General features: G+C 41.3%; 1 protein-coding gene across 2 annotated transcripts; it reads left to right on the top strand.

Moving 5' to 3' along the window:
• The first annotated feature begins 752 nt into the window (after positions 1 to 752).
• On the top strand, positions 753 to 11,514 carry wfs1a (Wolfram syndrome 1a (wolframin)). Of its 2 annotated transcripts, none has more exons than XM_020100296.2 (12): positions 753 to 906; positions 2,027 to 2,608; positions 4,679 to 4,758; positions 6,066 to 6,210; positions 6,289 to 6,462; positions 6,715 to 6,792; positions 6,882 to 7,021; positions 7,373 to 7,507; positions 7,647 to 7,892; positions 8,247 to 8,525; positions 8,847 to 9,007; positions 9,088 to 11,514. In XM_020100296.2, the coding sequence occupies exons 2-12, from the start codon at positions 2,032 to 2,034 to the stop codon at positions 10,262 to 10,264; spliced, it is 3,192 nt and encodes a 1,063-aa protein (XP_019955855.2). In that variant the 5' UTR covers positions 753 to 906; positions 2,027 to 2,031; the 3' UTR covers positions 10,265 to 11,514. The 2 variants fall into 2 exon arrangements, with proteins under 2 accessions (XP_019955855.2, XP_019955854.2); XM_020100295.2 differs by having other exon boundaries at positions 7,370 to 7,507.
• The last annotated feature ends 795 nt before the right edge of the window (positions 11,515 to 12,309 follow it).

Genomic DNA, 12,309 nt, shown 5'->3' with positions numbered 1-12,309 from the left:
TGCTGAAATACATTTAAAAAACAGGATAAACTGTATAAAATATGAAGCTTTGTTTTATCAAACTGGTGCTGCACAACAAAACCACCTTCATGTTGTCACAGACTGTGACCTAACTGGGAGTTAATATCCTGACGATCAAAGAGCTCCATGCTGTTGTGCATAGAATTTTAATGTATATAATAGTGAATCCATGAAGTTCACAGTGAGGTGATGATTCCTGACAATGAGCAACATCTCACCTGCATTATTGATTCATTAAATCATGCGATCCTTAAGCAGTTGATGAATTATAAAGTATTAGTTATTACAGCGTTGTCTTTTCCAGCATTTGTTTCAGATAGAGGCCATGGGTAAAAGAAAAACTTAATTAAAGATCTGTACAGTACATTCTAATCCGGATGATGTCATCATTCTGATGAATTAATTGCACATGCAGCCTCTCTAAATATGACCCATTATCTATAAATTGACGTTTTTTAAGAGTGGTGGAATCTGTTATTATTCTTCATTATTCTATGATTGTTCAGTTGTGATTTTCCCACACATTGAGCGAGATTATGAGTGACAGGATTAAGCAAACGCTTGAAGAGGTGACAGACATTGTTAAAATCCTTTGGCCCTCACAGGATCACGTAACAAGGAGGACAACGAACCAATCAGAGACTTTGGCTATTTGATGGGCGTTTACTCCCGCCTATTAGAGGCGAGTCTATTTGAAAGAGGGTGGGTGCTAGAGTTTTGATGTTGTTTATAGACCAGAGACTTGGGAGCAGCATGTGCGTGTCTCTGGTTTCACTGGTGCAGGGGAGCGGACTGAACCTGCAGCATGGACCGCTAACAGCACATTTAAACTCAGGAGAACATTTCCCTTCATGTGCTGAAGAAATCTGCTCATCCAGTCAACAGGTAAGATATTTTACGCCTGTGCTGTTTTACTTATTACTTATTTATGCGCAGGTTCAGTGTTGAGAATGTACTTGGCACGAAGTTTGCGTAAACTGGGGCAATGCTGAATAATCGCAGTATAGGCCTGTTATCAAAAGTGATTCAAATGTACCATCCATATTTTAATTTCATCGTCATGAATTTTAAATATTATCATTGTTATTATGTATGTTCCTGCCTTCATGTGCCACTTTGTCTAGTTTGATTGTGAGACATTGCTGCAGATATTCCTTTCAAAAGGCCTCTATGGTATCTCTTCTCACACAGTTGATTAAACCTGAGTAGCAAAGTGTTTGATTGTTTGTTTGTTTGTTAGTTTTTTCTCTTTTTAAATGGAAAGTGTTGGGCTTTATATTAGGTGTAAAATATCCAGTGGAAAGGTTCTTCCACTGCCCAGCTGTGTGTTTCTGGAATGTGTAAACTAACAACAACGTTAATAATAATGTTAATAACAATAACAACAATAAATCTATAATAATAATTATAACAATAATGCAAACAACAACCATAAATATATAATAATAATAATAATAATAACAAAAAATATATTATGATAATTATAACAATAATAAAAACAACAACAATAAACTTTATAATAATAACAATAATGCATTTTGTTTGTGGGCGCCTTTCGAGACAATGAAGGAAACCTTATAAAATATAATGATTCAAAAACTGCAAAATGTCAGGACAAAACTATGAAGGATATATTAAAAAGTATCGAATCAACAATAGTAAAACAAGACTTCATACAGAGCACGGTCACATAGAATATACAAGACTAAGCAAGTCACAGCTGGAAGTTCTAGACCACATAGAGGGTAAGTGGGCAGAAGGAGTCGTGAAGAGGATGGAGGAGGAAGTTCGGAGAATACGACATAATCTTTTCATCAATGCCGTGTTTGATAAGAACAATGTAGTTATTGGAGGTCAGGGGTTAGTGTTCTCTGCAGTGGAAGTTTATGGAGAAGCGTGAGAGAGAGATCAGGAGGTGCACGACATTCACAAGGATGTCTGTGCTGTTTGGTGTGAGAGTCGCATGGTTGTCATTATATATTAACATTTGTTTTTTCTCTCACAGGTAAGATGGAGAAGGATTCCTCATCAACGCCCACTCCTGTCAAGACTCAGGGGTCATGCTCTGTCGAGGATGCACCCTCTCATCCCTCCACCGTACAGATGCCTCCCCCAACTGTCCCCAATAACCTCTCTGCCACACCCAAATCTCCAGCCTCCACAGAAACAAAGACAGAACTCAACAAACCCTCATATTCTTCACCACAAACAGCTCACGTCATGTCGAAATCAACAGCCTCCCCTCCTCCTGCTGAAGGGTCAAAGCCTTCATCTTCTACTGTGTCCAAATCTGCCTCTAAAACTGTCTCCACCAACCCATCCTCTAGCACTCCAAACAAAACACCCCTCGTCACTTCTCTTAACCACTCTACCCCTCAAATCTCCAAAATGTCCCCCGTGTCCAAACTCGCCTCTCCCTCCATTGCTTCAGCGGATGTGACCTGTACGACTGTGACAGATTCCCCTCCATCGTCCTCCAGCACTGCTTCCACCGCCCCAATAAAACGCACCTTTGTCTCCATGGCCAAGCTGGTCATATTACAGGAAAAACTCAGGAAAGCAGACAAAGAGGATGCTGATGAAGATGGTAAGAAAGTCCTGATTTGAGTTTGGGATTAAATCACACATTGTGAGTTTTAATGACATCACAGACCTGTTGCTGTTTTCTTAGGTGATAAGTTGTCTGCTATATGTTATCTGTATATCTGTCCATGGGCATCAGTGTAACATTACACTTTGATAAACATTTCACTTCAATTTCTTAAGCTACCTTTATTTCCTCCATGAGGTTAACCCATTTCTTTGTTTGTTTGTTAGTCACCAAGATTCTAAAATAGAAATAGTCAACACATTACGTTGAAACTTCAGGGAAGAACTCACTGAATTTATATTCGAATCCGGATCAGGACCCAGGAAGTGTTTTCACTTTCTTCAGCGTTGTGAGATAGGCCGATTTTTTCCAACATTTTCATTTTTTTCCCAGGGAGCAATACATAGACTGTGATGAAAACAAATCCGGCGTATACAGAGGAGTGATATCTATGAGTGTGTGACATTTAGCTGGATTGAATTTAAGGGGACTGTTGGTCACTGTTGATCTGTGGTGGAGGTATGCGTTTAATCTTATGTTGTAAAGCTGAGGAGCAGTTTTGCACACGATGATGCAGTGTTGCTTGGGCTGCTTTTCTGCCCAAAAGGTGCTATATAGTTAGACCTGTCAAATTTATTACACATAGGACACATATCTGTTTATTTCAATCAAAACGCACTCAGACACCTACTACACAACCACAGATAATGTCAAATACAGTAGCTGTGTGATTTGCTGAAATAAGCTGTCCGATAACTAAACTAAAAGTGACAAAAAAACACTTTTTTACTCTACAACTGAACAGAAAAAGAATTGTTGTGTGTGTTTATGTGGACTGTGCTAAATCAAAGTGAAGAAAAGCAGATCCTCTGTATACGTCACCTTTCTGCCTCAATGTAACGAGTAGTGAACACGCACACACAGTTCTGCAGCCACAGTTTTTGCCTTCTCTATATCACCGCACCACATGGATCTATGAATAGTGGGTGTGATGCACCAGTCTGTCAATGTCACTATGAAATGTCTCAACAAATGAAAGTCACGGTCCCCAATCTGAGCAACCCCTGACATTTCCTCTTATGCCAGCAGGTTGATATTTTTGTCTTTAAGTGAAATGTCTCAACAACTATTGGCTGGATCACCTTTAAGTCTGTCGCAGACATTCATGGTGCCCAGAGGATGAACCCTAACACCTTTGGTGATCCTCTGACCTTTCCTCTTGTGCCACAGTGAGGTTCACATTTCTTCTTTGGCCTGGATTGATTGCCATCATATATGATTTGCAGATTCATGCCCACTTCAGGTTGAACCGTTAAAACTTTACGGGATCCTCTCGCTGACTCAACTTTATTAAGACCATTACCAGGTCAAAGTTAAAAGCTTTAGTTTTTGTTGATCTTAACTTTGTGTTTAGTGCAAATATGTAAGAGTGAGATGATGAACACTGTGAATTATAAGTAGTGAGCAGTTTGTTGGCTTCTTCTGTCATCTTTTACACATGGTGATGTTAGCATTTAGCTCAAAGCTTCTATCATGGCTGTAGACTTGGTCTCTAAATACTAAACTCTTGTCGACAGCACATTATTATTTATATTTATCTGTCACAAATGATCACAAAGTTTAGATCAGCATCTGTTATATTTTACTTCATATCTACTGGTGGTGAAACCACACTTGTTACTCCAACAGGAGATTTAGCTGAGCCACAGAACATCGACTGTGGCATTTGACTGTGGCATTTAAAACAGACACTGAACCCCTTTTCTTTAAAGGAGTTATGAGACTTTAGGCTATGGACTTGTATCAGTGTGACATAGGAGCAGGGCAGGGTGTTGATGGAGCTGTGTCACAAGATATCTGCAGAGACAGACAGATGCAGATGGGTTTAAAATGCACACAAAATCTCACGCAGAGCAGATGTACACTCTCAGACGTCTTGTAATGCTCATGTTGCAGGATATGTGACTTCATGTTCATATGTAATCCTGTGAGAGTTGTTTCTGTTTGATTGGATTAACTGAGATGTTTGAACATTTAAGACACCTCCTATCCTCTCCTCTTCTCCAGAGGAGGAACTGGAGGAGGATTTGTCCCTGGAGCAGATGGAGGAGAAGGGCAAAGCTGGTGATGCCCGAGCTCAGACCCGGGTGAGTGAGCGACCACGGAGACAGACTGAAACTTGGCATTGTTTTCAGTCCTGCTGGTTGACTCAGGCTGGTTGAGAGCGAGTGTCTATTTTTGGCCACTTGGAAGCCGAAACCAGACTTTGAATATGATACACAAAATACTGACACACACATATGAATCATAGGGAACACATATTAGAGAGAATTACAGCACTCCCTGTATCTGCACTATTATAAAATATTCACATTAAGGAATGAAAGATGAGACCCAACTTTTAAATTTAAGACCCAGCTGCTTGAAAAGGGCAAATTCTTACTGGGTAGTTATATGGCCTTAACATGCTGTATTTGGACATACCAAGCATCTAAATAACCATGTGTGTGTAAGTGGACACGTCAAAACATGTGAACACAGCAGTACAGTGGTGAGATATAGGAGGATATACATTTAGGATAGGATACATCATAATAGACTAATAAGCTCCTCACCAACAGCTTAAAATCAAATCATACACAGAGTCACTGCCTCATCATATTTGTTTTTCATTTACATTATTCTCATTCCTATTTAAATACTTTGACAAGACTGTAAAGTTATATCCATGATAATGAAACAGATTTGAGACCTTGAATGTCTTGTATATAACATGGACACAGACATTGTCCATCTGCAAATGCAGAGCTGCTTCGAATGCAAATAGAAACAGTTAAATTGGATTATAACTGTGAGAAGTTATGAGATGACAGTTAAGATTAGAAAACAGTCACTTGATAGTCGAGGCCTCTGCTGTGTCCCCTGGGAAAAAGTGAAGAGGCACTGATGGCCACAGGGAGCAGGAATTATGGGTTCTGTTGTCGTCAGTGAAATATGAACATGACTGTGAACTGATACGATTTGACCTATTGTTCTAAACCAATGAAATGATCTGTACAAGTGTGTTCTCTAAAGTTTATTTATATATACTTTTTTCTTTTTAGTATTTCAGCCATAATAATAATACTAATATCTTTATTTATATGTAGCACTTCATATAACAAAGTTACAAAATACTTCACAAGTAAAACACATAGATTAAAGCTTGACAACCCAATACAATAATGAAAACTAGAATTAGGCAAAATAGGGAATGTGGTACAATAAAAGTATGTTTTAAGTTTTGATTTAATGGAAGCTACTGACTCAACCTGCCATGTTTCCCTAGGCACGGTGTTCTTAAGTTAAACCACATCACATTGACCTGATTTGATAGTTTGGAGTTAATAGTTTGACTCATTTCTTAAATGCTGGATATGAATCTCATCTCGTCTACGTCTCCTCTGTGTTTCAGCTCGGTCAGCACTTCTTGATTCTTGCTGAAGAGAAGGACACTGAGCTGAATAATCTGCTGGCTGTTAATTGGCTGATTCAAGCAGCTAAACAGGGAAGAAAAGGTGCAGCGAAATTACTGCAGCGCTGCTGGATCGAGAAAAAAGGTCAACAGAATGTGCACGTGCACATCCATGTTTGAGTATTTGTCTCTGTCATTCCTGAACTTTTTTTTCCTCTGCTAGGAATCACTCCAGAGAATGAAGCTGATGTGCGCAAGTTGTCAACAGAGAGTAGGTTTGAACTGGCTGTACGCAAAGCAGCCATGATGATGTACTTCAAGCTCAACCCAGAGAGGAAGAAGAAGGTGGCTGTGGCTGAGATGCTGGAAAATATCGGCCAGGTCAATGCAGCGCCAGGTAGGACGCACACACGCAACTACGGACAGCACATCTGCAGTGTGACAAGAACCCTGCCTGGTGTTTTACATACCGACCAGAATGCTGCAGCATTTTGTCACATGATGTTTACCATTGCTGTTAAATATATCATGTATTCCCCTGTGTGATTTCAGTGTTTGCAGCTGTCATGGTTAAGAATATCATATTACATGCTGGCATGCAGTGCAGTGTTTGTTACTCACTGGTGCTATGGTCCTCCCTCACCAATAGGTGGCATCGCAAGCAGGATTCCTGGGCCAACCTCAGGCCAGACCCAGAAAGTGTTGGAAAACATGGTCAGTAATGAGTGTAAGTATCCACACTCACACTCACACTCACAGAGAGAGAGAGAGAGAGTGTAGTATACTCATATAATCCCTTGCATTGTGTCCTCTCAGCTAATCAGTTGGTGGATCTGGATGGCTTTGTTGAGATGACAAAAAAGTACGCACAAGGTATCGCCCCCTCTGCACCGCAAAGAGACACACAGGCCACAGCCAAGAATGAAAGCCCTGCACCTGATGATCATGGAGGAGAGGTAAAAAGATCCAATTCACAGAAAAATCCTCAATCCACCACCTGATCCAAAAATTTAACAGATTCTTCCCTGACCCACAGTGCATCGCTCTGTTTGCATAATCTTGATTACAAACACACACACACAAATAGAGGTGAATTCACAACCTTCTTGCCAGAGATAAAAATAGTTTTTAGTCTACTTTATGTTTAATGCAAGATATTCTCACACACTACTCACTCACTACTGTGTGTGTGTGTGTGTGTGTGTGTGTGTGTGTGTGTGTGTGTGTGTGTGTGTGTGTGTGTGTGTGTGTGTGTGTGTGTGTGTGTGTGTGTGTGTGTGTGTGTGTGTGTGTGTGTTGTTAAGCAGAAGACTGAGATGGTTCCATCAGGATGCAAGAGGCCGCACAAAGGTTCTTGGAGTTTTGGTCGAGGTGGGATGATGATGAACACTAGGAGGACTGGGGCCATAAAAAGAGCCATGGACATGAAATCACGGTTGATGGTATCTATCACTCATATTCTTTCTGTTTTTAAATATCCCTTAAATAACCCTTCAGTATCAATCACTGTGAAGTGATTCAGCTCTTGATCCTCACTCTCATTGGGTTTGCCTGTTTTTTTCTGGCCTCTCCTCACCTCAGATGCTGCAGTACCCGCTGCACACCATCATGGATGTGAAGGAGAACCTGGTGGACTGGGCGTCGCGGGCCGGCGTCCAGTGGCTGAGCACCGTCATCCCCACGCAGCACGTCAACGCCCTCATTTTCTTCTTCATCATCAGCAACCTGACAGTCGACCTGTTTGCTTTCGTCATCCCTCTGCTCGTCTTCTACCTCTCCTTCATCTCCATGATCATCTGCACGCTGCGTGTTTTTCAGAGCAGCAAGGTCAGTGTGATTGCCAATTTAGTTCTTTCTCAGAGGTGGAAGTCAATTTTCTCTTTCACTGATGGTTTAAGCATTTGTTTTTCACTTTAAATTTGAAAATTTGCCATTGTAAATTTTAAAATGGCTGATATATCGGAATGTTTTTTGAATTCCCTAATATTAAGATGAGATTCGACCCCTAATAATCCATACATTCAGGCTTGAGTCGTACATTTCACATTAAATCTGACCTGCTGGAATAACATTCAGTGCAGAGACCAATGTAGATGTTAAAATGATGACCTATACTATGATTTACAGTAGTTTAAGTTTAAGTAGATTTAAGTTACTCTTTTCATTCCCCTTGTTTTCCAGACTTGGGAGAACTTCAGAGCGCTGACATCTTTACTGACGCGCTTTGAACCGGGGCTGGATGTGGAGCAGGCAGAGACCAACTTCGGCTGGAACAACCTGGAGCCTTATCTCTATTTTATCATCTCTGTCTTCTTTGTCATCTTCTCCTTTCCTGTAGCTGACAAAGGCTGGATCCCCTGTTCTGAGCTCTCCACTGTGGCCATCTTCTTCACCGCCATCAGCTACAAGAGCCTCAGCCCCACTGCTGCCATGTACGCACGCCGAGCGATGGTCATAGAGGTCAGGGGGCCACACAACAATCAGCAATCTCAGCTATGCATGTACTGTATATTTTACATTTTTCCTTCACAACTGCAGTTTTCCAAAGTTTGAAGCTTGATTCCAGGGATAACATTGATATCAGCCCTGTTTTAAAAATCTGATGCTATTACAACAATATTCTTAAGTGTGTTAACTTTCATTATTCCCTGGAAAATCTGTGCATGTGTTAAAACAAGGCCATCTCGCAATGTTACAGAAAGGCCAAAAACATGCAAAAGTATGTTCTTTTAATGGATTTTTTTCATGACTCAAATTTGAAAAAATGTTTTTTCAATCCAGGTAGCATCATCTCTGTGTTGCTTGACCCAGTTCCTGCCAGAGAACACGGTGCTACGGTTTCTGGGACACACCTTCGCCACTCTGCCACTAGGGGAATCGGTGGTGCTGAAGCTCAGTCTCCCCTGCCTGCTCTACGTTTACCTGTTCTACCTGTTCTTCAGGTGAGAGGATTCAAATCCACCCCAGCATATTGGTGACATCAAATCAATTTCCTCTTCTTTCTGTCTGTTTCCGCCTGCAGCATGGCAAGGATGCGTGGTTTCCGGGGGACGTACTGCTTCTTGGTTCCTTACCTTGTGTGCTTCATGTGGTGTGAGTTCTCCGTGGTTCTCCTCCAGAGTTCCTCCGCTGTGGGTCTGATCCGCACCTGCGTGGCCTACTTCCTCTTCCTGTTCGCGCTGCCTGTTCTGGCGTTTGGCCTCGCCATCATGATCCTCATCCAGCTCTTCAAGTGGTTCCTGGAGCTGGAACTGACGAAGATGATCGTGACCCTGGTCGTATGTGCGATCCCTGTCGCCCTGCGACTCTGGACACGATTCAGCATGTCCATTTTGGACGTGTTCCGTTCACTAACCCAGCGTGGCCCAGTCAAGCTCATCTTACTCTGTATCTCCATGGTGATCCTGTTCTTCTCCATCTATGTGTACCATGCAGAGGGACAGAAGGTGTATAACTCCACGATGACTTGGAACCAGTACAGCCAAGTGTGCGGGCCCCCTGCCTGGGAAACCAAAGGCATGGCCCAGACGCAGATCTTCTGTAGCCACCTTCATGGACACAGGATCACGTGGGCTGGACGTTTCAAGCACGTCCGCGTGGCAGAGACAGAGAATGGGGCACAGTCTGTCATAAACATGTTGCCGGTGTTCATGGGAGACTGGCTGCGCTGCCTTTACGGAGAGACGTATCCTAAATGTGATCCAAAGAACGCTACGGTCGCAAACCTAACAGCTTCAGCCGTTTCCGGATCTGCCCCTCTCTCACTGCCCATCCTGCTGCGAATGCAAGAAGAAGAAGAGTTGTGTCAGATCAAGGCTCTGGCCAAAAACACCTGCCATGTGAAGCGCTTCGACAGCTACAGATTTGAGGTGACGGTCGGTATGATCCGTGACGGGAGCGTGGACGACCCAGCCAGGGATATAATCTTGATGGCCAGCAGTGAGTTCCGACAGGTTCTGCTCAATCTCAACCCCGGTAACATGGTGGAGTTCAGCACCAAGCTGGAGGGTCGTCTCGGAGCCAGAGCCCCGGCCTTTGAGCTGAAGGCCATCCACTGTCTGGACTGTGTTTCCTCGCTGTTAAGTGGAGGCAGGCAGGTGAAGATAGAGAGAGACTGGAGACGCACGACGATGAGAGCGCTGAAGTTTGCCTTTGATTTTTTCTTCTCTCCTTTCCTGTCCGCAAAAATCACTGCCTGAGGAGAGAGACATCAGAAATCATTTGCTCTTCACAGAGTAATTTTCTGACAATCATGTCACTGATGCAATTTACTGTAGGATTGTTTACAAACTGATCTAACCAAGATATACCATCATTTCAAGAAGATGAAATAGTATTTTGATATTTCTGATAGTATTTTCTAGGGCTGGGCAATTTGGTCAAATTTGATCAATAACAGTCAATTTTGATATCAGTATATATTAATAATAACAAATATGAATGAAAATTGCCCAGCCCCACTACTTCCTGTGAGTGCAAGTGTAAGTTTAGAAATATTTTATTATTTCCGAATGGTCTGATGCCAACATTCAGTTAGAGGCAAACTTTCAAAGTTCATTTTTTATTTTTAACACTTAAAAGAAAAGTATGTTTTATAGAGCAATGTTCCTGCTGTGTTTGTATTTAGTATTTTCTTACATGTATTGTGAATAAGTGTGCATGTACAGTATGTATTTACATGTATGTCCATACATTAGCACAGTTTTATGTTTACTGATTTATTTAAAGGTGTTGCATAATATTGGTTGTGTGCAAACCATGTGTAGCTTTGTTTTACATCCTTTGTGGTCTTAACACGTTCTGCTCTTAATCTTTTGTTTAATTATTGATCAGATTTTCCTTTGCCCTAAACCACAGTGCACTTAATATCATTAGTCAAAACATTGATCCAGTTTTTTATGTTTTCAGTGATGACTGTTTATGGTCAAACTTCTGCAGCTTTAGTCTCAGTTTCATGTTTGTTACACACTCATAAAAGATGTGAAGCTTTATTTTTGCTAAGTGGGAGCAGAAAACTTCTTAATGTGATGTCTTCCAGCAGATATGCCAACAACAAAATTGACATTTTATGGAATTTATTTGTCAATCTCAGGAGCCAGTTGGCCTTTTGTTTTCATAGCACTGGAGGGCTTTAGATTGCTCTGATGTCATGAAACGTTAGTGAAAACATATTTCACAGTTTTTAACTCTGGTTTCTGTCACTTTCCAGTGGAAATTCAATTCTCCTACTTAGGCAAAATAAACCGTGTAAGAAGATGTTACTAAAATCAGATTATGAAAAATGCATTGTGTGAATGGGGCTGTTTTTATCAGTGCATGGAAACCCATATATGTGAACAACAATTACTGAGGTTGAGCCTGTATACTGTCATTTGAGTGTCTGTTTATCTAGTGATGGAGTGTGTGGGGGTGTGCAATGACTATTAAAGTGCTTGACTTTGAAACAAAATCCCTTGTGAGTGGTTTTACTCAGATTCGTAGCCTGACAGCATTTTAGCGCTGAGAGCAAATTGCGTCTCATTCAATTCAGACACAGACATGAAACGACCCCACGCCTTTTTTTTGTCTGATTTTCAGTTATTTTATTAATGCACATTCTTTCCATTCATCTCATTTGCTTTTGTATTGTTAGATTTGTCTTTTTTTAAAGTATGATAGATATACAGGCTAGTAGCATTGAGTAATGGCAACATGCTGCTGCTGCTGATGTGCTCCTGAACACACAGATCCTCTCACTGGTTGTCTGAGGTGGTGGTTATGATGCCATTATAACTGACTTGCTCTAAGCTACATCTCACCACTGGAGGATTGAATCCTGGAACTTATATGAGGTTATATTATGTAAATCGTTTTGTGGGTTGTCATCATCATGGAATTGGTGTGTTGAACCTTTTGTTCAACCAATCGGTAAAACACTGTGTCTGCATTCAACAACACTAATGAACAGTGAAAACCAAAACGTTATGGTTGTCTGCAAGAAAACATCCCTAACCCACAGGCTGTAACTTAAAGAGGGACTCTGGAATTTTTTAACTTATGGTTATTAATTTGGGTGTGTAAATGAGCGGTACATACAAAAACCTCTGGAAACAGTCCAGTAGATCGTCTCCTCTGGCAGCTGCAACATGGCAGCAGCGGTGATATTATAATCTAATGGGGCAACTTTGACAGTCCATGAAATAACCACTAAAATTCCTTTTTTTTCAAGATTTTTGTCAATAAAGGGCTAGAAATGGTATCCTGG

The sequence above is a fragment of the Paralichthys olivaceus genome, chromosome 8 (assembly GCF_024713975.1).
Source record: "Paralichthys olivaceus isolate ysfri-2021 chromosome 8, ASM2471397v2, whole genome shotgun sequence".
NCBI lineage: Eukaryota > Metazoa > Chordata > Actinopteri > Pleuronectiformes > Paralichthyidae > Paralichthys > Paralichthys olivaceus.
Note: the sequence above shows the minus strand (reverse complement) of the source record. Positions and strands in the feature narration are given on the sequence as shown.

Excerpts from the sequence above, each read along its gene's own strand:
- wfs1a (XM_020100295.2), top strand. The coding sequence starts at position 2,032 with ATGGAGAAGGATTCCTCATCAACGCCCACTCCTGTCAAGACTCAGGGG. Across the intron at positions 2,609-4,678 it reads AGAGGATGCTGATGAAGATG|AGGAGGAACTGGAGGAGGAT; the intron begins GTAAGAAAGTCC and ends CCTCTTCTCCAG. Across the intron at positions 6,211-6,288 it reads CTGCTGGATCGAGAAAAAAG|GAATCACTCCAGAGAATGAA; the intron begins GTCAACAGAATG and ends TTCCTCTGCTAG.